At 32.8% G+C, this 26,377-nt stretch overlaps 1 protein-coding gene across 1 annotated transcript; it reads right to left on the reverse strand.

Annotated features, from left to right (window-relative positions):
- Nucleotides 1-548: 548 nt before the first annotated feature.
- LOC133298971 (phytosulfokine receptor 2-like) lies at nt 549-4,758 on the reverse strand. Its single transcript, XM_061498354.1, has 2 exons — nt 4,161-4,758; nt 549-4,044 (listed from the first exon to the last, which is right to left on the reverse strand). The coding sequence occupies exon 2, from the start codon at nt 3,859-3,861 to the stop codon at nt 688-690; it is 3,174 nt and encodes a 1,057-aa protein (XP_061354338.1). The 5' UTR covers nt 3,862-4,044; nt 4,161-4,758; the 3' UTR covers nt 549-687.
- Between the last annotated feature and the right edge of the window lie 21,619 nt (nt 4,759-26,377).

The following is a 26,377-nucleotide window of genomic DNA, read 5'->3' on the forward strand; positions in this document are numbered from 1 at the left end:
TCACATGCTTACAAATCAGAGCCGTTGATATTTTTTGATCTAACGGCTCTCAGGTGAGATGTCAAATTTCAAATTTGACACTGGTGTCAAAGGATCCTACCTCATTTGTAAATATAGAAATTATACAAACAAAAAGTGTTACTCGGCATCAACTCTCCTTAAGAAAAAGAAATCGTGCATGCATGCTTTTTTTAGGTACAACCACAATCTATAAATTGTAGCCACATGTTGTGAATCCTACCAACAATTAGGAAAAGGGAAAAAAAAATAAAAATAAAATCCAAAACTGAGTGATTAAGACCACGGGAAGAAGTCAGACTCGGGAATAAAAACAGAAAAATTTGGAAGGATTAGAAATCATTTTTGTCATACTCTTCATGCATCACATGCACATAAAAATAAATGCATGGCACGGTGGATGACTCTGACTACGAGTCTACGACATAGCATGAAAATCACATAAAATCATTTTTGTTATATAGCTTATTGCAAGACGATTTCATGGCCAAAATTATGGTTTTATAAAGATTACACCTATCAGTATAATTTACTATATGACTAAAAACCAAACAAGGCAATAGCCGTATCAAGAACATTCCACCGTCATACAACAAACTTGCTTTACAAACTATATTTTGTCAATGATACAACAACAAAAACCCAAATATCTAGGCATAAATGCAAAAACTAAAGATCATTGTTGAGAGAGCCATCAAATCTTACACTATCAAGCCCTGAAACAACTACTTCAATAGAGGGTCTCTGCCTTGGATCTTGGTCAAGACATTTACAAGCAATGGCAAGCACCTCCAATAGTTGTTTCTCATGATCCTTCTGCCAAATGGCTGGATCAAAAATTTCCTGCTCCTTATTCTCAGATTTCATCTGAAACACCCAAGACACCAGATTCCTGCAATTTTTCCCCTTTATGACTTCTACAGGCCTTCTACCAGTAAGAAGCTCAAGAAGAACAACACCAAAACTGTAAACATCACCCCTGAAGGTTGCCGTCAGTGTCTGACTATATTCTGGAGGTATATATCCTAAGGTTCCTACCAAGTCTGTTGTAACATGAGTATCATAAGGTTGCAGTAGCCTTGACAGCCCAAAATCAGCCAAATGAGCTTCAAAATTATCATCCAAAAGTATGTTGCTAGATTTAACATCTCGATGCACTATGTATGGTTCACACCCCTTGTGCAAGTAAGCTAATCCACGAGCTGCGCCTTGTGCAATCTTGAGTCTTGCATCCCATTTTAAAGCTGAATTTCCATCCACACACTCATGTAGCCAATAATCCAAGCTTCCATTCTCCAAGTATGAGTAAATTAGCAATCTGTCATTGCCATACCGACAATAACCTTTAAGAGAAACAAGGTTCTTGTGTTGAGCTCTTGAGAGGGCCTCTACTTCAGCTTGGAATTCACGTTCTATCTGACCACAGTCCCCTGAAAGTCTCTTGATAGCTGCTTTTGTGCCATTTGGAAAATATGCCTTGTAGACAAGACCAAACCCACCACAACCAACAATATTTGCCTGGTTGAAATTGTTTGTGGATATTAACAAATCTGCAACTGTGAGATCCTTGCAATCTGAATTTTGAAAAAGCACCAACTTTGAGGAAACAAGAGCTTCAGATAACCTGTGTGGCCTACTACTGAGTTCCTCATCAAAGTTATCAATAGGCTTATCCTCATCCCTCTTTGACATTCTTAGCAGAATAAATGCTAGAAGCAATGCAAGCCCTATGCCTATACTGATTGTTATGCCAAGGACATTGCTTCTACCAAGTTTTCTGGAAGAACCAGAAGAAATATTCGGCCTCGTATTGTTGACATTATTGCAAGGAGAATCAATATCCCTACAAAGCCCCAGGTTTCCCTCAAAGCTTGAACTGGGGAAGCTGAAAAACTGCCCCCCAGTTGGAATTGGTCCTTGTAAGTGATTATATGCCACACTGAACTTTGACATGAATGTGAGGTTGTTAAATGATAGAGGGATTGCACCAGAGAGATCATTATAAGACAAATCCAATATTTCCAAGTTCTTCATCTCTGAAATAGTGCTAGGAATGGTACCAGTGATGTTGTTCCGGCTTAAATCTAAGACATGCAGAGCCTTCAATCGACCGATTTCAGGCCATATATTTCCACTTAATATGTTATTGCTCAAGTATATTGCAGGAGGGAAACTTGAGGCCTGGTTATATTGCAGCCCGCTAGAACTCGTGTTTCTCTTTACAAAGAGAGGAATGCCTGCATATGGAGTGAGATTTGGTCTACTATAATTTGGGTACATGAGGCCCCTCAACTCCGTCAAACTTTTTGGTATTTCACCCGTGAGAGAATTATTTGAGAAATCCAAGTAGAACAAACTGTCCATCTGACCAATCCACGAAGGAATACTTCCATTCAAATGGTTCCAAGACAAATCAAGGACTGCCAATTTCCTACAATTCGATAACCATGAAGGAATATAGCCTTTAAGACCACAATTTCCAAGTGCTAAAACCATAAGGCTCTCAAATCCTGCTGTTACACTTTCAGGAATTTCCTCACGATGGAAATTCTTCGTGAGGATAAGAGTAGTGAGATTTTTGCAGTGCTGCAGAACAGAGAGCGCCCCAGATAAGTTCTCTACGCTGTTGTTTGACAAGGATACAAACAAAAGTGAAGAGAGGTTGGCATAGTTTTCAGGGATAGGGCCAGTTAAACCATTCCTAGCAAGGCTTAAAACTTTTAGTTCACGACAATAGGACAAGGAATTTGGAAGGGGTCCAGTAAAATGATTAGTAGCAAGGTCGAGTGTGCAAAGATTAGACAACCCAGTGAAATTAAGATCAATGCGACCTGACAAGGAATTATTTCGAAGATCAAGCACCCTAAGCTTAGTGCATAAAGCCAAGGTGGAAGGCAGTGATCCAGAAAATGAATTGGCGTGTGCTACTAATTGTTCTAAGTGCAAAAGGTTCCCAAACACATTGGGGAGTTCCCCTGAAAACCGGTTCCCAAAAAGTACTAGAACTTTTAGGCTAGAGAGCTTACTTAATTCCATGCTTAACTGGCCAGATAAATTGTTGGCTGAGACTGAGAGTTGCTCCAAGGCTGACATTGAATACAAGGAATCTGGAAGAGGGCCAGAAAATGAATTTGAATCCAAATGCAATTGTTGGAGAGATGTGGTGCAGTTGTCCAAGCCTTCAAGATCACCAGTAAAATTATTTGCAGATAAATCAAGGGTCTGAAGATCCTTGGAAGAACTGCAAATTTGAGAATTGAATCTGCCAGTGAATGAGTTGTTACTCACATTGAGAGCATGGAGATGCCGGAACTCCCCAAGCTGGAAGAGGTCTCCAGCAAATGAATTACTAGAAATATTCAATATTTCAATGGATTGCAAATCAAAAAGTGCCCCAGCAACAGCTCCTGACAGCATATTGTGGCTCACGTCAAGTAATTTCAACTGCTTCAACTTGGAGAACTCTGCAGGCAATCCACCCACAAGACGATTAAATGAAAGGTTCAGCACATTGAGTTGATCTAGCTGTGCTAAAGAGGGTGAAATTGTCCCATTGAGACCCATTCCAGGAAGGATCAACTTGGTCACTCTACTAGCAGCTGCTGCTCCACCACCAGTCACATTATCACAGACAACTCCAACCCAGTTGCAGCACACAATATCATTGGACCATGCTGTGATGATAGAGCCATTTGTAAGGTTGCCTGCAAACTCCTTCAAGGCTGATAAATCATGAGGATCACAGGGTGACGTTTGATTATTAAGACCTAGAGACAAGCAAATTAAGCAAGCCAAGAACCACAACTGCACAAGTGTCACTGAGAAACATCTAGGCAGCACCATGGCTGAAACCAAAATGATATGTTCAGCTCAGAATCAAGGCTAAGCTCCCATAGACACAACAACAGAAGCTAGTATCTCAGAAAAGAGCAGTGCTTCCCACAACTCACAAGAACCCCAGATGAAGTAACTTTTAAGCACGGCTCCAAAACTTTCAACCCTCAAACGGCAACAACCAACTTGCACCTTGCAAAGGAAAACACCAATTTCAAGGGAAACGATTTGGATCACCAATCCCCAACAAAAAACCAAATCCCAAGAACAAAGAGATGTAGACAGTGAGAAAAAAGAAAAACCCTTACTCAATCTGAAAGCAAATTCACAAACACCACCCTTAAAGAAAGAGATAGGATGGCCAAATGAAGATACTTATATCCCATATCCCCAAACACCAAAGGAAGTAGAACAAGGACCATATGACAACAGCTTGTGGACGAAGCAATCAACAGTGGCTATTAAAAAAAGAAAGTGAGACAACAATGAACACACAAGTTGAGGCGGTGAGATCCCACAGTCCCCACCAGAAATTTAACATCTTTGACCCAAAAAACAAAAACCCATGACCTGATATTGCTCTCAGAACTCAACTCAACTCAACAGTGACCATTTAACATGAAAATCCCACAAGATCTCTCAGACTCACACCAACCCCATAGAAAGCCCTTTAACATAAAAATGAAACCTTTGTTTACTTGAGATGCCAGAAACCAGAAAGGTTCGAAATTTAAGCTCAAAGGTGAACTGAAGAAGCAGAGTAAAAAAAGGGACAGCAAACAAACAACAGTGCCCTAAGAACCTAACCTCAGCAAACTTTCGTCAAACGGGTGTCCTTCAGTTTCCAAACCAAACCCTTTTTTTCTCTCTCTTTATTTTTTATTATTCATATGCTGAAATTTTGATTTCTTTGCTTTTTTGTTTTTGTCAAAGCTCTCTCTCTGTCTCTCTCTCTGATTTTCAAAGCAAAACAGTGACAGATAGAATCTAGAGGAAGACACAGATAGCAGAAATTTCAAATCAAGGAACCGTGGTATAGCCGTATAGGACAGATATAGCACAAGTCTTGGCATAGTGCAAGACACAAAAGGAAAGTTCTTTATCTTTTATTTAGAATCTGTAATATATAAATTAGGGAAGAATTAAATTCAACCGGTGTAATCCAAGTTGAGCTCTAATTTATTTATTATGTTGAGCTCTTATATATACGTAAATTAATTATGGGAAAATATTTTCTTCTTTTGAAAGAGAAATTTTTTTTATGTTAGTGACTCATAATATAAATAGAGCTCACAAAATAGTAGAGAAAAAAAAAATTTAAAGTGAGATCCACTTATGCTATGAGTCACTAACATGAGAAAAATTGTATCCTTAAGAAATATTTTCCCATTAATGATTGTATCATTATAATTGATTGTAATGTTTTTTATTAATTATATTCGATATAAGTTGATCTGCTTCGTACATATTTATCTTCATGATAGGAACCATTTAACTACAAATTAATAATTATATTTTCAATCTTTATATTAATGCATTTTTGGTAGGGGTGTGGGTTGACACAATACAAATTTAACACAATATGAATTTGACATGGTACTAATATATTAATACGAACACGAGATAAATTTTTATTTATGTCAAAATTTTTAACATGAATACAACACATATTTTTTGTTAGTTGACACACACCACACAAATAACAAGCAAAATAGGGTCAAAACGATAATTGACAAAAATATTTAAAAAAATGGGTGAAAATTAAAAAAAAAATTAAAAAATACATGTTAACATGAATTTGACAAGTGACACTACATGAATTTTTTTCGAGTCCTTTTTCCAATACGAATACGATATGAATTTTTTTTACTAATCAACCGTAACACGGATTTTCATTTCATGTTATGCGATCGAGCCACGTACCATAACTTGTTTTGAAACCCCCCCTTCCAATACGAATACAATATGAATTTTTTTTACTAATCAACCGTAACACGAATTTTCATTTCATGTTATGCGATCGAGCCACGTAGCATAACTTGTTTTGAAAAACCCCCCCTAATTTTTGCATCTCAGTTTATATCTACTTAGGTGAAATTCTGTAGTGTGTTCTATTTTCATATCTAATATTTGAGAAAAGTTTTCTCTAAATTATTTTTCGCAGTTTTAAAGTAATATCATTTTTTTATTTAAAAAAATATTTTAAGAATTTTATTCGACTAAATAAAGGTCACATTAAATTTTCCTTGAATATTCTCATTTTTATTTTAAAATTACATATTTTAAATTTTAAGAAGATATAATAAAGGAAAATATATTTATCATATTATATGAGATAAAGTTATCTTATACATACATAAAAAACAGATAAAACCAACTTAGGATTAAAAAAAAGGGCACATTCATTTTTTTATCCCCGATAATAAATCCTTAAAATATAGGTTTGATAATTTTTATGTTATAAGAAATAAAATTATCTCCTATACATATATAAAAATATGTGAAATTCAGGTGGAGTGAGAATAGAGAGAAAAAAAATATAGAGCTTATATATTTTTATATGTAAATAAAAGATAAAATTATCTACTATAATATGAACGTGATTAAACTCTTAAAATATGCATGTAAATTTGAAACGAGGATAGAGGAGGTGAGTTGTGTACAAAATTTAGTGATCTGGTGTTTTGGATTTCGTCAGATAGGACAACAAATCGTTGAGGAGACATGCAGCAACAGCAAAAGTCTCACTTGCTGACTTACAAGTTACAACACACACATGGCCCTCTCTCTCTCTCTCTTCGTCAATGCGGGGCACCTAATTTTGTCTGTTCCTTTCTCTCTCTCTTTGGAACAGGATGGTGTAGTTGGATTCGACAACTTGTGTGTGGGTGCGTTAAAACTAGGAACGAGTGCAAAAGTGGTTTCCTTTGCTTCAACGTTCAAAGTTCAAATCCCATGTTTCCATTATGCGCGTGGACACACGATGACATAGCTTAATAGAATAGGCTCGTTACTTACCATGTTCATGTTATGGTTTGCTTGTTTCAATAGAGTATATAAATTGAATTTTATTTATAAATACTATGTTTGACAAAAAAAAAATTAAAATATCATTATGTTTTGCAAAAACACCGTGGGTTTGAAGTTGAATTTTGAATATAATTTTGATTTTTAAAAGAATATTTCTTTTATTGAGAAAAATATGGTTTACAAAGACTATATGTATGGCGATGATAATATGATTCAATGGAGTGAAGGTTGTTTCTCAACCGATGACAATCTAACACCCACTATGTTTGACCTCCTTCCTCACGGCCTATATTTTATTTGGTTTGAACGGAAATTCTAGACATATAGATTACTTCAATTGGAGGGATGTATACTGATATCATAAATTAGAAAATTATTACTATTTGTTTGACTATCTCAGCATGAAAGATGTGTAATTATTATTATAATATTTGAGGTAGGATTTTTTTTTATTTCAGGATAAAATTAAGGAGTATTATTATCCATCTCAGTCATTTGTATCTGACAGTTGTAAATTATTAATATTAATTAATTATTAATTTCAAATACACCACAATCGTCATATATACATAAATCAAAGATTGAGATAGAAAGTAAGATTAAGAATTATATTGGAGTCAAAAATTATTTCTCATAATATATATTTTACTTTTCTTTTTGGGTAAGGGAGTATATATTCATGTAGTATCTAAGATATGTTTCTGAAGATGACATCGTTTTAGGATTAGAAAAAAATATAGGGTATTTTAAAAAATTTATTTTCCTCTTATATCACGAATTTTAATAAAACATTTTGTATTTTTTTCAAACCCCAAAATAATATCATTTTGTAGTTGTAGGAGATAATTTTATTTTTTGTTCTAGAAGAAATGTTAGGGTTTGTTTGAAATCTGTTTTGAAAAATAAATTTTTTATTTTCAGAAAATAAATAATTTGGTAAGGCCTATTTTGTAAAAAAGAAATATAAAAAATTGTAACTATTTTTTTATTTTTAGAATCAATTTTAGAACACATGTCTAGCAGTTTTTTTTTGTTTTAATTTTTAACTTAAAAAAACATAAAAAACACGTACTTTTATAATTATTTTACAAAACAATTTTAAAAATAAAAAAATAAAACACAATTAAACATGCCCTTAATCTCTTTATATATATATATATATATATATATATATATATATATATATATTTGGTTGACATCACTTACCTCGGATCCTTTTCTCAATTCTTGGTTTTCAAAATGTCAAATGCAATGAATTTGGTAACGAGAAAGTGTTATGTTGGAGTATATTCTTTAACCTACATGGTGGACAAATGGATTCTAATTTTGAATTTGTACAACATTGGAAAATTTTGTTTTACATAGAAGTATGAGATCTTGACATATTACAAATGACACTTTCCTTAAACTAGGATAAATGACAAAACTTCTCTTGTTTTCAACCTTAATATTAATATAACAAATCTTCTTAATACACCCTTTTATTTTTGTAATTTTTCCAAATTTAAAATAGTACCTATATATAGTGTTAAAACTCAAACTATAGTGTTTGGTCAATTCTCTTTTTTGGTACATGTGTGTTATATCTATTCTTATACATTAAATATATTTTATCTAAAAGTATGTTTAGTTAGTTTTTTAATATTTTTTCAGATAAATGGTTGCATTAGCATTTAAAGAAATATGCGATATATAATTGAATGATTTTATTTTCTTCTTATAATAAAATTTAATGAAAATATGGAAAAAAAAATTGGAAGCGGTGGAATGCACGCAGATGAGAGAGAGTTGGTTAAGGGAAAGAGATGGGAGGAGCGATACGGCAGGCGAGCGTCACGGGATGTGGCAGGTAGCATTGGTCATTAACTATTAATTATTTAACTAAATATAATTAATTAAAAATGTAGTGTGTTATTTGATTTGCAGCTTCATCGGGTCAACTACTCAGCCTCCTACTGCATCGTCCTCACGTGATTCCATTCAATCAAAATAACAACTCCCTTTCAATTATTTTGAGATATTGACCACTCCCTCTCACATAGGGTCTCTATTTTCAGAGCTACGGGTGGATAAAAAGAATAAAAAAGTTAAGAGAGAGAGTGTGTGTGTTTATTTTCAAAGTTATGGGTGGAAAAGAAAGAAAAAACGTACTCAAAAAAAGAAGAAAGAAAAAACAAAATGAGAGATTTCATGAGTTCTTTGATTTTTGAGTAAATATATTTTTCACTTCTCAACAAATTTTACGATATTCATTTTTTCTCTCTAACAAATAAAAAAGTTATTTGTGATCTCTCACAAATTTAAAAAAGATCCACATTAGTCCCTCAAAAGGACTAAAATGGATTCACTTTGAATTTCTTAGGGACTACGAATAGTCTTTTTATTTGCTAGGGACTAAAGCGGACATAGTAAAATTTGTCGAGTACCGAAAAAGATATTTACTCTTGATTTTTTTCATTAAATGATACTAAAAAAAGCCTTATTTTTATTATTAATTTATTACTATTATTATTTGTTTAAGAAAATAATAGAAAGAGGAAAATTTAATTTTTTTTTATACTAACTCTAATTATCTCTATAAAACAAGCAGGATTACTTGGATATTCTCACGACATCAGCTCTTTGAGCCAAATATGAAATTAATGCGGGTCAAAGATTAAAATTTCACATTCTTCCCAAAATAATATTAGTGAGAATTAAACCAAGATTTTTTCAACACTCACTCTCCATGCACCAACTAAGTTGGGTAAAGAGCAAAAGTTATTGAACTACATAATACCTCGGTCGCTATTACTTTTGGCTGACATGTTCATAAGTGTATAAAAACTAAGGCTTGAGAGTTAATTTTAGGAGGGGAAGGAAAGAAAAGTGAGGGTTTTAGACAATTTTTGTCTTGTTTGTGAGTTTAGAAAAGTAAGGGAAGGAATTGAGGATTTTTACTAAACCCTTTTTCTTTTAAAAATTAAAGTTTCCCCATCTTGAGAGGTTTGAGGGGGGAAATATTAAAAATTACTTTTTTTTAGAGTTACCCAACCCTAATTATCTCTTTGAGACGAGTTGGCTCCCTCCGGTATTTCCACGAGCCGGCTATGAGACTAATCCGGAGAGCGGGGGAACAGTGATGGCTAAAGGTTCAGCCCCCTCCCCAAGAATGCATTAAAATGTGAAAACTAAATAAATATGAATCATTTTTAAATGTGACATTATTAGAAAGACTCAAATACAGACAGAATTTATCGACGAAAAATATTTCGACAAAAATAGTGATGATATTTTTGATGAAAATCATATACGTCAACAATTTTTCGTAAAAACTAAAGACGGAATTAGAGACAGAACCATATTTTGCCATAATCAGAGATATAAATTTTTTATGGAAAAAAATTCAGTCAAAATTATTGATAGAATCTAAATTCCGTCAAAACTTTCAACCAAAATATTTTCGTCCAAAATTTTGACGAAACACATGTCCATCGAAAAGTTTCGACGTAAAACAATTACGTCAAATTTTTTTACGGAAAACATTTCCAACAAAATTTTTCGACGAAAAATATTTCCTTCAAAACTTGAGACTCAAAACATTTCTGTAAAAAATTTTGACGGAAATTTTTTTTTTGTCAAAATTCTCTATGGAATCTAAATTTCGTCAAAATATTTTACCAAAAAATATATTCGTCAAAATTTTGACGAAAAATATTTCCATCAAAATTTTCAACGAAACACATTTCCATCGAAAATATTTGACGGAAAAAAATTTCATCAAAATTCTTTATAGAATTTAAATTTTGTCGAAAGGTTTCTACATAAACATTCTCGTTAATTTTTTTGACAAAAAAATTTCTATCAAAAATTTTCGACGAAAAATATTTCCGTCAAGTTTTTTGATAAAACACATTTCCATCAAAATTTTAACGGAAAATAATTTCGTAAAAAATTTTGACGAAAAATTTTTCGACAAAAAATTTTGACGAAAAAAATATTAAGTCAAAATTCTTTACAGAATCTATATTTCGTCGAAAGTTTCGAATGAAACATTTCCCTCAAATTTTTTGACAAAACAATTTCCGTCGAAATTTTTGTCAGAACACATTTCCATCAAAAGCTTTTAACGAAAAACATTCCGTTAAATTTTTTGACAGAATTCTTTTTTCGTTTAAAATATTTGATGGAGGAAATCATTTTCGTCAAAACTGTTGACGAAAACTAAATTTTGTCAAAAATTTTGATAGAAATTTTTTTTTTGTGAAAATTTTTATCGAAGAAAAAATTTTGTCGCTTTTTGACGAAAAGTATTCTGACGAAAAAATAATTTTGTGACGAAATTTTCATCGTTTGCAACGTAGAAATTTCGTAAAAAATATGATCTTTTTTAGTATTGTGAAAAGTACATAAATAATTTTGTTAGAAATTTTAAATTTAATTTAATTTGTAAAATATAATAATTATATTAATTTTAAAAATGGGATAAAATGATAAAAATGTCTGCCCCTTGGAAGGGAAGGGAATATCCTTCAATTTCTTTTCTTTGTTTCCCTTCCCTCTCCCTTGAATTCCCTTCCTTTTCTTCTCTTCCAAACTCTAAACAAAGCCTAAATCTCTGCAACATTATTTTGATACTCGATTGTGTACACTAGCTAGTTCATACTATATGTAAGTTACATTGTTATCTGTGCAGCATATTTTGATTTTTGTAAATATTATTTATTAATTTATTAATTAATCAACTGATTTAATTTGATTTGAGTCAAATAGTTATATAAACAACAAAACCCTTTCTACCATAAAATTACTAATTAAGTTAGAATAACTCCATACGGACTTAAACTTAATTAGCATGGATAAAGTCTTTTATCAATCTCCTTTCCTAGTTGTGTGCTTGTACATTTTATGTTTTTTTCATCTACATTTGAACATCAACAAACCTATGTCTATTTAGGAAGGAATTTAAGTAGAGAGATTCAGTTTGTATTGTATATGTAAAGTGCACAACGTAACTGTAAAACTATTTTTCACAAACAACATAAAGTTGGGCTTGTCTTATATAAAAAAATGCTTTGCATGTTCCACTTTTATGCGTGTAAACCTAACTTGAAAAGAAGCCAGAGATTGGAAATTAATACGAGATTAGAATGGGAAGAACGAAAATTAATACTAAAAGGAGAATTTGACTTTTTGGGAGTACTTGTAATTGGGTTCATTGTGCTAGGACGTGGTCAAATAAGGAGTTGTAACTAGTATAATTTTTTTAAAAAAAGTTCTAATATGGAGTGGGTCAATTAAAGCCCCAATTTAAGCAAATCCCCACTTTTAATAAAACAAACAATGTTGATTTTCAAAAAGCAGCACCAGGTACTCTGGAGTAAGCCATTGATGAGACTTATGTATAAAGCTTCTTTGGAAATATTTTTGGTGTTTTTGGAACGGATGTCACTAAAGTGTTTTTTATTCCTTTTATTTTATTTTTCATATGATGCATAAGGTGAATTGATAACTATTTTATTGGAAGCCGGTTTTATTTAGTAATATTTTATATATTTATTATAAATTAACATTTAGTAAATATTCTTCAATTCAAGTTATACTTATTATAATTAATATTTTATATTTATTATAGGTTAAATATTTGTTATGTCGTATACGAACATAGAGCCTGTTTGTTTGGGCTTTAGGAAAAAATAACTTTTACCTCTTTCTTATTTTAAAAGTACTTTTTACAAAAGTTAAAGTTATTTATATTTTTATATTTGAAAAAAATATTTGACTTTTGACTTATGCTTATTTTAGAAGCTAAAATTTTTAACTTTAAAAAAAATAAGTTTTTGACTTTTTTTATGACTTCTGCTTTTTTTAAAAGTAAACATCTAAACGAACTTAAAGTGAGAAGTGCTTTTTTTCCTTAAAAAAAGTAACTTTTGAAGAAAAAAAAGCCCATCCAAACGTGCCCATAGATTGACAGAGATTAAGAGGTTCATCTTTATCATACATACATAGAAGGAAACATGCATGTGCAGATTAGATGGCTAATTATCTTCTAGATCACACAGATCAAGTTGACCAGCTATTTTTTGAGAAACTGCCAGGAGGAATTCTTCTTTTGTACCTGGCTGATCTTGCATCAGTTGGAAGAGCTCGTCTTCTTCCTAGTCCTAGTTAGTTTTCAGTTTTAGTATTAGTTTCATTTTGTGTTTTTGGGCTTTAAGCCTTTGTCTAATAAAATATAAATAAAAAAAATGTCATACTTATTACAGTACCATAATAATTCTTAAGAATAATATTCTATCTAATTTGATTTTTAAAGAATCGAAGGGGGAAGCTCCCCGTTCCCGTTCCCGATTCTCCTATAGCTAGATCATTCGAAAACACAAAAATCTCTCGGCAGAAGGCCCGCACGACGGGCTATTAGTTCAATAGCAATATACATAGATGACAACGAAATTTGAACCTATAATTCCATACAAACAATTTAAATCCTTCCCAATCCTAGAGCTTGCTTTTATCTAATTCTAATATGTTTTTTTTTTTTGGTAATCGATATGTATTATTTTAATTATGTGGAATATTGTTGTCACTCACTTTAATTTTGACTATATTTTTAAGATTTTAATGCGATAAGTTAATAACTTAGGTGTAAGACATTTAATGGTTTAAAGTAAGATAAATCTCTTATTATATAAGAGAAATGATCCTTATATATTTAAGTTGGGTATACTTCTTCGACCAAAAAAAAAAAGTTGGGTATACTTCTTTTTTTTTTGGTAAACAAGTTGGGTATACTTTACTAATAAATATGAACATATGTAAATAATTATGATAGATAATCATTTTAATTATTTGTAATTAGCTATCAATTGCTAATGTGTTAATAATTTAGTTCTATGCCTAGAAATTTTAAAATTCAAAATAAAAAAAGGAATTTTTGTGTGGAGGCTTGTGTTTTTAATATATTTATTTTTCAAATAGAGGTACTTATAGGATGAAAAAGTTTGTCAATGAGGTTTTGGAATCCAGCTTATAGCTAGGTCTCTATAGGGACCCAAATGATTTTTTTTTAATGATAAGGAAGCATTTATAATTTTCAAATTATAAGAACTTATTTAATTTAATTTTTAAAAAAAAGACAAGATTTATGGATTAATTTAACTTATTTTTCATTACGAGAACTTATAAAAAAGAATGAAGTTGCTCAAAGATTATATACGTGTACATGTTATTTATTTATTTATTTAAAAGAAGCATTATTAATACATGAAGAATTTTATTTAGTTTTTTTTTTCATTTTATAAAATCAATTTACTGAAGTCGTGGCAGGAGATGAGGAGAGTACATTGTTTGCATAAAATTAAGAGTCACAGTATCCTACCTCAAATGAATTTGGGGATAGGTAAATGAGTGGCTTTTAAACATTTTTATTTCATATATGGGTTTCAATATCTACAAAGGTGTGATTTTGAAATTTTGAGATATCATCAATGGAATAAGATTTTCAAGCCACTAGGAATGAGTTAGTGATGAGAAACTTGAATAATTTACATTAGGTTCAAATTTCAGTATAACCACTATATAAAAAAATAGGATTCTCCTAAAATTAATTCACTGCAAAGAAATTTCAGGCCATAAAATAAAAGTGATCAAGTTAAACCCCTAATTAGGATACAATTTAGTTACTAAATAATTTGTTTCCACTTGGTGGTATATGATGACACAGGCAAGCAAAGTTACCTTTTGGTCAAGTGAAAATGGTTTAACCATCCGAGTTGATAAACAAGTCAAATATCGTGACGCCAATTTTTTATTAAAGATGTGGTAATTTCAATATAAAGATTGATGCTAATTATGCTATTTTGGCTTATAACTTGCTAACTTTTTTCTTCTTTTTCATTTTACAACCTTTTTTTTAGGACAAAAGTTGGTTATGATAAATCTTGGCAAACAAGCTTATAAAAGACCAGGATTTCATATACTTGAGCATCATGGCACCGTCCACAATAGACACATCCATCATAGCCCTTTTTCACATGCTCTTATCTTTTAGATCGTTGACATTTCTAATGTAATTAATGCACCACATTTTTCCATGGAGGCAATTAATAAATTGTTTTTTCAATAACTTTATTTTAGTATCAAAAGTATAAAAGTAATATATTCTTCTGCATTTGTGAGGTTAAATGACTTAAAAGATATGTCCCTTAAAATTTGCCATTATGAATTTGTAATGGCTTTGATGGGGCAAAACACAGTGGCAGGAAAGATGATAAGTGGTGTTTGGTTCTCCTCAAACAAAGAAATCATGTCTCGTAGTTGGGCATTTTGTATAATTATAGTGTATGGTAAACTTCCAAATTCAATGCTTGCTGTGGTTTAAGGCCTTGGATGTGGTTCATAAACGCACACATGTGGTTGTTGGTTTAACTTAGATCTAATTTTGGGGTAGTATAAAATATTTTAGATCTAATTTTTACCCAGTTTGATCCTATGATATCAATAAATGAAAATTAGTCTGCTTAAGAGATATGAGAAAACAAATGCATTCTTGGGGAGGGAGCTGAACCTTTAGCCATATCACTGATCCCCGCACTCCGGATTAGTCTCATAGTCGGCTCAAAGAATCGAAGCTTGTGGTAATACCGAAAGAAGTCAACTCGCCTCAAAGAGGTAATTAGGGTTGAGTAACTCAAAAAAAAAAAATATAAAATGTTATCAAACAATATCTCTTGTCTCAGACGTAACACAGCTTCACTTCACTGTGTAGTACAGTATCACTCAACTCTAGGCACTTTGTTAACCCAAGGAAATTAACAATAACTTGGTTTACAAGCAATAAAATCCCACTTGAGAAAAAAACAATAGACTGACTTTATATGTGAAATGGATAGAAAGAAGTGTCAACTTTGCATAGATTAGGCCCAAAATCAAGGCTGCACATTGACTTAATTTGCTGGTTTGGCACCAATTCCACCTTCTTCTACAGTTTTTATTTTTATTTTTTACTATTAGAGGATAATATCTTGCATTTAATGTATACATAATGATAGGATTAAAACAATTAGTATGTATTGTCAGCATAGGATTAGAATTATTTTGTATTAAAAAAAAAAGAATTATTCTACATTGAATACTAATTAATCGTCAGCTTAATTATATGATAGTTGACTAGACAATAGCTAAGCTAGCGATATGATGAATATTTAAAGGCACTTATTGTGAATAATCAAAATAATCCTTTTGATACCATATTTTATCTTGGTATTAGAGCATCCTATACCACTTCCACAGCATGCAAGTCCTAAAAAAAAATATGAAAGCTAGCGTAGCAAAGGATGGCCAATGAAGGAAGCAGCAAGTTGAAGTTGTCGAATCCTGGTTCGCCATTTTATCTGGGAAGTTTAGATAACCCAGGGATCGTGCTAACAACTGTGATGCTGCGAGGAGAAGTCAATTATGAGAATTGGGCAAAGCTAATGAAAAACGCACTCAAAGCGAAAAACAAATTGGGATTCGTGGCTGGATCTATAAAGAAACCAGAAAAGGAGAATGAAGAAGAATGGCGCGCATGGGAGATGTGCAACTCAATGATCAATGGGTGGATACACAACACCATTGATCCACAATTGCAACCTTTCATCAAATGTTTCGATGAGGTGAAAGACCTTTGGGATGATTTAGAGGAGAGGTACGCAGTGCAGAATTTTTCAACCATTATCAACTCAAGGCAAGCTTAGCCAATATAAGGTAACAAGGAAGCAGTGTTGGAGAATATTACAAGAAGCTAAGAGTAGTGTGGGACAAACTTGAGGGAAGCAAGTCCTACAAGTCTTGCACATGTGGAGATAATTGTGCATATGCAAAGGAGGTTGAAGAAGAAAGAGACCATGATTATGTCTATCAGTTCCTTATGGGGCTGGATGAAGCCTTTTGGAACTTGAGCTCACAAATTTTAAATAATTCACCGCTTCCAACTGTCAGCAAGGTCTATACTATTGTCACGCAAGAATAGACCCATCGTACTATTACTCATAACTAGGAAGAGCGAAGCGTTGTGGTAGGCTATGCAGCTTGAACTGACTCTAATGTTGGAAAATAGACCACAATGTAGTGTATGGTTCCTGACAAATAAGTTGAGAAAGTGCCATGCCCCATTGTGTGTTACCCTCCTAACCGCGACATATTTCGAGGTCATGGTAGGGGACAATTTGGAGGGAGGTTCACTCATGAACAGATCCATGCTATGCTGACTTGAAAAACTCCACAACAGGCAGCAGCTTTCTCAGCCCTAACCCCTGGAGTGGTGAAAAAGCTCATGATATTGTGGATCAACCGCAGACTAGTGACAGGTTATCTGGTAAGGCTATTCAATCACAATGGCTTATTGATAGTGGGGTCTCACAACATATTATAGGGACAATGGATATGTTGACTAACATTGTGAATATCAAGCCATCAACAAGGGGCTTGCCTAATGGTTTCATATTCCACGCAAAAAAACAAGGGACAATGATTTTCAACAAAAATTTTAAACTGACTAATGTCTTGTTTGTTCCACGTTTATCCTGCAATCTTATTTCCGTATCTCAACTACTACAACATAGTGATAGCAAAATGGTATTTACTAATGAGAAATGTGTTTTGCAGGACCAAGCATTGATGAGGGAGACTGGCTTGGTGACCTCAACGTAGGTGTTTATGTGTTTCAACCAAAGCATGCCTCAATTTATGTTGTTCGTATTCACGAGTTTGCAAAATTATGGCACAAGAGATTATGTCATGCATCCTATGAAGTTGTGCCTTTGCTTCCATTATTTTTGAATTTTCCAGTTAAAATTGCATCCAATAAAACTTGTGATATATGTTGTCGTGCCAAGCAAACAAGGACTATGTTTCATTTCTCTAATAATCATAGTCAAGCGTGTTTTGATTTAATCCATTGTGATACTTGGGGTTCTATCATTCTTCCTCTTCTTTTAGCGCACATTACTTCCTAACGATTGTTGATGACTTTAGTAGATTTGTATGTGTATACATGTTGGCTGAAAAAAAGAGAGACTTGAGACTGAATACACAGATTTTTGGCTATGATACAAAATCAATTTCGCAAAATGGTGAAAGTAACCAGGTATGATAATGGGACTAAATTTAAGTCATATAATTTGGTGAAATTATATCATGATAATAGGATAATACATTAGACGTTTTGTGTTTATACACCAAAACAGAATGATGGCGTGGAGAGAAAACATAGGCACATTCTAAACGTGTCTAGGGTGTTGTTATTTCAAGCAGGTTTACCTATTGAATTTTGGGAGGGGTTCACCTAATTAATAGAATACGATCGAAAATCCTTGAGGGCCTGTTTGGTATGACGTATAAGGCATGATATTATAAGCTTATACTATACATTATGACATTTTCAGTTGTTTGGTGTGACCATCGTATAGTATAAGCTTATACATCAAAATCTCTTAACACATCAAAATGATGTATAACTTAATCCGGCCTAAGGGGAAGAGATAAGGCCTGATAAGAGTTTAGTGTATTAACATCATTGACCAGTGCAATTCTCAAAAGTTAATATATTATTTTAATATTAATATATTAAAATAAAAATTAATTTTTCAATATATTAATTTTTAAAATATTGAATATTTTTATTTTTATAAAAATTAATTAGTTTTGGACACACTGATAAATAAATTTTTATAAAAATTAATATCATATGACATTTTTTGAAGAATTATATAAATTTTTTATTCAAGGATATTTTTATCCTATATAGTATTATACAGTGCAATACTAAATATTAGATGATGTTATCTTATACAATATATTATTTTATACAATACCGTGCCAAACGCTGGATAATATTAAAATGCAATTAGGTCTTATACAATCAGGCCTTATACTATTAGGTCTTATATTATCAGGCCTTATCCTATATTATGCACCAAACATGCCCTGATGGTCGTACACCATATCAGCTGCTATATGGAGTTCCACCAACCTATGATCACTTGAAAAATTTTGGGTGTTTGTGCTTTGACAATTTGAGACCTAAATCCAATGACAAATTCGCTTCTCGCTCTTGCCGATGTTTCTTTATTGGGTATCCAGTGTGCCAAAAGGGTTGGCAAATATTTGACTTGGAGACCAAAGAATATTTTGTGTGCAAGGATGTGAAGTTCTGTGAAGATACATTTTCCTTTTATTACAACATCAACGAGTGAATCATGCCAACCCACCTTGCAATCTTTACCTGTTACAATGGGTGTTGATGATCATATTCCTATAGCAGAGGACATTGGAGACATTGTGCCTTCAGCGCCAGCAACAGATGAAATTACAAAGGATATGACACTGGAAACACCACTACCTAGTGGACATGTTGATGATAGGGGAGTCTTGTCTAACCAAACACAGTACCATATGAAGATAGACTAGGATTAGATTAAGCACGCCGACTCCATTCACGAAGATCACCATTGTATATAAATGACTATGAGTGCAACGCGGTTGAAACACATGAACATCCTCGTCCTGCTACCCCAGTTGGTCTTTCCTCCGATGCTAGGTCAAGTATCAAATATCCATTACATGACTTTCTTAATTTATCTAATTTTTCTCCCCACCATCGTACATTTATAGCTGCTATTGATGCGGGCCGTGAACCTCGATACTTCAGGGAAGCCATGACAAACTCACGATGGGTTGATACTATGAGAAAAGAGATCACTACGTTGGAGGATAATGACCCTGGACTGTCATAAATTTGTCGTCAGGGAAGCGGGCCCTACTTAGAAAATGGGTGTTCAAAATTAAATATCATTATGATAGAGCTGTCGAACGATACAAGGCGCGATTAATTATTGTAGGAAACCATCAAGTGGCTGGGGAAGATTTTGATGAAACTTATGCAACTGTAGCAAAAATGACAAGTGTTAGAACTTTGTAAGTAGTTGCAGAACAAATTATTGGGAGCTACATCAAACTTGATGTCCATAATGCATTTCTTAATGGAAAGCTCAGTGAGGAAGTCTATATGAAGTTCCCCCCGGGTTTCAGCAATGGATCGAAGCATCAGGTCTACTAGTTGCGAAAGTCGCTATATGGTTTGCGACAATCACCTAGGAATTGGTTCTTGATGTGGAGTTCCTCTCTTATAGCATACAAGTTCTAGCAATCTCGAGCGGATTACACCTTTTTCACCTTGCACCGTGGTAATGTTTTTCTTGCTCTCTTGATTTATGTGGATGATATAGTCTTGGCAGGAAATAATACTCAATCCTGCAATCAAGTGAAGGAGTACTTGAATAACTATTTTAAGATCAAGGATTTAAGAAGTTTGGAATACTTCCTCAGGATCGAAATCGATCGTAGTAGGGAAGGAATATTCATGTGCCAACGGAAGTACGTTCTTGATATATTACAAGAATATGGTCTTAGTGGGAGCAAACTGGCTAACTCACCCATTGAAAAAAATCATCGCCTCGGGATTGTAGAAGGACTAGATTTTGAAAATCTTGAGCGTTATCGACATTTGCTTGGCAAACTAGTTTATCTCACTATCACACGACCAGATTTGAGTTATGTTGTTCATGTCCTCTCCCAATATATCCAGCAACCAAAATAGGCTCACTACGATGCTGTTGTGTGAATACTTAGATACGTGAAATGTAACTAGGCCAAGGGCTCTTTTTGAAATCTGGTTGTGCCTTGAAGGTCCACACATATTGTGACTCCGAATGGGCTTTACGCCGACATCTTCACCGAAGCTTCTGGACAATATTTATTTCTTGCATTCCTTTTCAAGTTGGGCATTTTATTCTTGCATGCTCCAACTTGAGAGGGAGTATTATAGGAAAATATCTTGCATTTAATGTATACATAATGATACGATTAGAATAATTAGTATGCATTGTCAGTATATTGTCAGCATACGATTAGAATTATTTTGCATTGAATACTAATTAATTGTCAGCTTAGTTATAGGACAGTGTCAACTTAATTATAGGATAGTAAGCATATTGTCAGCATAGGATTAGAATTATTCTGCATTGAATACTAATTAATCGTCAGCTTAATTATAGGATAGTTGGCTAGGCAACAGCTAAGCTAGTGATATGATGTATGTTTAAAGGCACTGATAATCGAAATAATCCTTTTGATACCAGATTTTATCTTTTACTTTTTAAGAGCCTCAACAACTTCTACTGTTAATTTGTTTTTAAATAACAAAATTTCACATGAAAATTTTGAATTAAAATAATTGTTGTTGAGATATATAGTCCCACATTGGTTGTATGTGCAACTAATGTGGAGTTTATAAGGCCTTGGGCACTCCCACCTTTGAGCTAGCTTTTGGGGTGGTGACCTCAAGGTTCTTTACATGTATCCCAAGGTTCTTTACATGGTATCAGAGCCTCGCTGCCCCCCACTTTAAAGTGGAAGCACAAAAAGGTAAACCAAAGATTGAGCCTGTTGCATAATCCACGCTTCAAGCCAAGAGGGTTCTTGTGTGAGGGGGCGTGTTGAGATATATAGTCCCACATTAGTTGTATGTGTAACTAATGTGGAGTTAATAAGGCCTTGGGCACTCTCACCCTTTGAGCTAGCTTTTGGGGTGGTGTATCCCAAGGTTCTTTACAATTGTATATGAATTTTATTCTAAATTGAAGTGTAATTTTGTCTAGACAAAATGTCGCTGCTAATTCGTATATGCCTAGATGACCACCATCTAGGTGATTTGTTTTTTTTAAATATTAACTGCCGATTTGGCAAAGTGCACATTTAGTTAGATATTTATACTTAGGGTATGATGTTACTTATGTTATATGAGATAATTTTATTTTTTACATATACATAAAAGTGCGTAGAGCTCACTGACACGATGTGAAGAGAAGAAAGAAAAAATAGAAATATGAGCCTCACACACTTTTATATATGTATAAGGAATAATTTTATCTCTTTATATAATATGAGAGACATTAAACCCTCGTACTTAGAGTTCTCACATTAGATTCTATTTGTCTCTTTGCAGTATACAAACTAAAATACAGATTAAAAGCAAATTACATACTCAATAAGGAAGATGCACAAAAAACTGTGGAAAGAACAAGTACAGGCAATCGTCTTCCAAACTCCCTCGTCTACCTTTCAATGAAATAAAGAAACGAAAAGAAAAAGAAAGTAAAAATGGCATATATGCTTTAGCTTTTCACTTTTTCTTTTGATTGCTAACTTAATATACTCTTGGTCCGAACAAAATTGAATTTGAACTGTAGAGGTGGCTAGAGTATCTTATGGGGTAAGAAAGCTAGCCCAATACACAACTTTTTCTTTGTTAAGTTCTTTTTGTTTTTGTAATCATATCCAATTGTTCTCTCTTTTCGGTGTTTTATAGTAGGGGTGTGGTTGTGGGTAAAGGAAAGATAAGGAGGATACCCATTGAAGATGTGAAAGAAAGCCCAAATAGTAGTATTCTTGGCCCACAAAGGAGCAAATGGCAGTGTGATACTACCAAACTCTGTGGAACTTGTACTTGTCATCCCAGGTTATGGCCCAATGGGCACACATTCATCGGTTAACCATAAAAAATCTAAGGGGCAAAGCACACGAATTATATAGCAATAGAATAAAAAAAAAGTATAATATATTGATAGGTATTTGTAGAATTAAAATTGAAGGACAAGATATTCAGTTCAACTCATTATCATTTATCAACAATGTCATTTGTTATGGGGTGATGATAATAGTATATAATGTTTTTGGAGATGTGTAATATTTGAATCAAATAAACCAAAAAAAAATCAACATAAGCATTTCATAGCAATTTCCCTTATTCTTATATGTCATATACTCGTGTCTTCAAGAAATGGTTTATAATTCCCAGGTAAGAGAAGAATATTTTTGTTGAAATATTCAGGTGTGATAAATCTCATATTAATTGATAATAGACTAAGTGGAATATATATAAGTGAAAAATCTATAAACCTAATATCTTAAGATTTTGAATTGAGATATAGTATCAAAATCTTAACCCATTAATAATTATCTTCAGCCGTAGACTTCCTTAGGCCCGCTGACAATTTTATCCCAAAAAAAAAAAGAGAGCAAGAGAAGCTTACATAACAATTTTCAAATTAATTTTGAACTTATCTTTAAGCCCAGTAAAGATGTCTTAAAAACTGAAGATGATAATTGTTTTGTCTCCATTGTTTTCCTTCTCTTCCATTGCCCTCTATGGTTCTTTCTTCTCTTTCTCTTGGTCAAAGATAGCTAGACCCATTCATCATATTCATAATCTTGTTCTAATTTATTGCTTGTCCAACATACAGGTTGGCAAACAAAGAGCTTGCAGACTTCATTGAATTGGATATGTGCTCGTCAATAAATGTACTGATGGGGTGTTTGATATGGGTTATTTGTTTGAAATGATGGGAAAGTGGGTGAGGAAAATTACTTTCCGTACGGGAGAAAAGGAAGATTATCATCTTTTTTTTTTCAACTACACATCCTTTAAACACAATACCATTCAACCCATGGTTTTTTTTTTCTTCCCACTATTCAGATTCGCTCAACCAAATTTGGAGGCAAAATTGCCCTCATCATACAATATATCTCAACCCATGTGCATTGCAGCACAACAACAGAGGGCTTGTTCTTCGACTTCATATACTCTTGCTCTTCGTCCTTCCCAAGATTCACCAATTCTTCCTTTGTTTCTTTTTTCTTTGTCTCTGGCTTGTTTTCATTTACCGTAGATCTGTGTTTCTTTTCATCTTGCGGTGGATTGATTATGAGCTGTAGGACTGGCCCTGTGCGTTAAAATAAGCAAAGCAGTAAGCAAGGTTCATGGTGGAAAGATAAATATATCTCTTCTTTTTTATTTATATTTCTGGTCCAAAGAGTGTATTTTCCACATCCTGTATATACCCTTACTTGCTCTAGTGTATGTTGAGCCAGATGAGTGGTTGCAATCATCACTGCAGAAGCAAAAGAACCCAGTTCTATACTTAGTCCCAACTTATCACTACACTGAACATATAAAGGAAGAGAGGTGAATAAATTGTTCGGATAGAAAGAAATGGGTGTCCTAAAACGAACTTTTTCATGTCAGTGAAGATATTCAAGATTCAAAATTAAAAGGTATATTGGTCATTTTACTTCATAATCCTATCAATATTTTATCACCAACCAAACATAACATCAGTAAATTAACTCAACTTTTTTGGTAAAAGTTTAATTTATCAAATACTTTTTTGTAACTTACCTGCCCACCATATTCTTAGAAATTTTTTTTTCTTGGTAAAAAAAAAAATATCTCTTATATCAAATGCAATTTGAAGTCTTGCACATGTGATAGGCTAATAATAACTAAAGTTCATTGAAATTGATGAGATTAATCTGTTACAAAAGGATACGTAAATATAAGGTTTTAAAAGCCCATGTGTACCTTTTGTCTGCTTGTGGGGCAAATTGCTGAAGGGTATACAGCTATTTGTTCTGTTTTGGTTTGTATTTTGTCTGAGTCTAGCTACGCACTGTTTCATGTTGCATATATAATAGGTTTAAGACCTGAATTCCACTGAAATTGATAAGATTAATCTGGTCAATAGCAACCCACGTCTAGCAAATAAAATATCAACAGGTAAAGCATTTTATACTTTTACACAATGTGAAATATATATTTTTAGGGATTTGATTTTCTCATGCTGCATGAGAATTGAATTCTCATGTTGTGACTCAACTAATAGTGGACCCCACATTTATTAAAAAGAGAAAAAGAAAAGAAAAACTTTGCACGCAAATCGAAAGATCACAACATGAGAGTTGAATTCTTATGCAACATGAGAAAATATTTTCCCATATTTTTATGCATGAAAAATAATAGTGGATGGTCACTTTGGTAATGGGAGTTTATTGAATTATCTATACATGATGCCCCGATTACGAAAAACCGAAGGGAATTTGTATCCAATTCACTTCAACATCATTACAAAGATAAAGTAAATTTCATTCTCATCCGACAACAATTTCTATATTGGTTAGAGATTTTTTTTATATTTTTTTTTCTAGAGACGTCCCCAATCCTCATTCAGTTGGATGAGACTAATCTCATTTATGACTTCGCGAAGTTTTTTATCATTGATTTTTTTTAGGGGTGTCCCCATCCATTTGCATTAGATTAATCTCATTTATGGTTTAGAGCGTGAAAATTTTTATCACTTGTCCCAAAGTTAGGAATCAAACCAGCAATCTCTTGAACATAGTCTGCTCGCCAAGTCTTGCCACCCCTTTCAAGGCGGAGCTACAGCCGAGTCAGCAAGTGCCTTGGTACTTTTTTATTTTTTGTTTTTGTTTACTTATTATATAATTAATTATAATTAATCAAGGTAAAAATTATAATTTGGCACCACCTAAATTGAAAATTAAATACTCAATACAAAGTAACAACAAACTATCTAAATGCAAACAAATAATAAGGAACATGTATAGTATTGTTATTTTTGTGTTTTACCTTTTTTTATTTTTTACCCTGTATATTTTTTTTCCAGCTTTATTCTAATCAGTTATGTTATTTATTCTTACTCCTATTATTTAAAAAAAAAATTCTAAATTTAATCCCAAAAATGATTAGTTGACCTATTTCTAAACTTAATCACAAATTTTTTACCTTAGGATAATGTTTGGTTCATTACTTATTATGTTGTGGGAGGAAAGTAAAATTCTCACGTCAAATTGTATGTACTAAATAATGTCACATAATATTAAAAATTCAAATGAACAATTAACGTTGATTATATATCAAAGCAAACATATAAAAATGCACTGACCTTTTTGGTAAACATTATTTAGTACATAATTTAAATAACTATGTTAGCATTCATAGTAAATTTTTTCTCTGATAAATTTGTATAATTATAATAAATATTTTAATAATTTAATATGTCAAATTTTTTGGTACCACCTAAATTTTTGAGCTGGCTCCGCCCATTGCCTTTGAGATTGCTTAGAGAATTTTAGGATGAGATGTCATAGTGTACTTAAACAGAGAAGAGAAGAAGACTAGAGTTATGTGATATTTGGTAAAGGATAAACTGTAGTTAAGCTTCTTGTTCAAATTGTTATAATACTGAGCTTTGAAACCGGGTTCCGCATAATGAAAATAGGCCTAATGTTTGAAATCTAAAACCACCCTTTTCATATAGAATTATACCTCAAATGCTTGCCAGCTTAGGAGGAGCCTTTTTGGTGGACCAAGAAAGAAGAGATAGTTGTGCTCTTTTTTCCATTAAGCATGGCCAAGCTGACCCACAAAGGGGCAACAATTGGGACTAATAACCCCATTTTCAACATGGCTAGCCTAGCCCCACTACCCCATCATCACTCTAAAGCTGGCATTATTAGATAAGGCATCCACATTGAAAGTGATTGAAATGGAATCCAAAGGACACTGCTTAGTAAAGGGAATTAAATAGCACAAAATATTAAACAAAGAAAAGAA

Source organism: Gastrolobium bilobum, unplaced genomic scaffold (genome assembly GCF_033153095.1).
Source record: "Gastrolobium bilobum isolate Gb01-03AN ecotype WA unplaced genomic scaffold, APGP_CSIRO_Gbil_v1 utg27635, whole genome shotgun sequence".
Lineage (NCBI taxonomy): Eukaryota > Viridiplantae > Streptophyta > Magnoliopsida > Fabales > Fabaceae > Gastrolobium > Gastrolobium bilobum.

What these genes read in the sequence shown, in the direction of transcription:
- LOC133298971 (XM_061498354.1), bottom strand. Translation starts at nt 3,861, where the DNA reads ATGGTGCTGCCTAGATGTTTCTCAGTGACACTTGTGCAGTTGTGGTTC.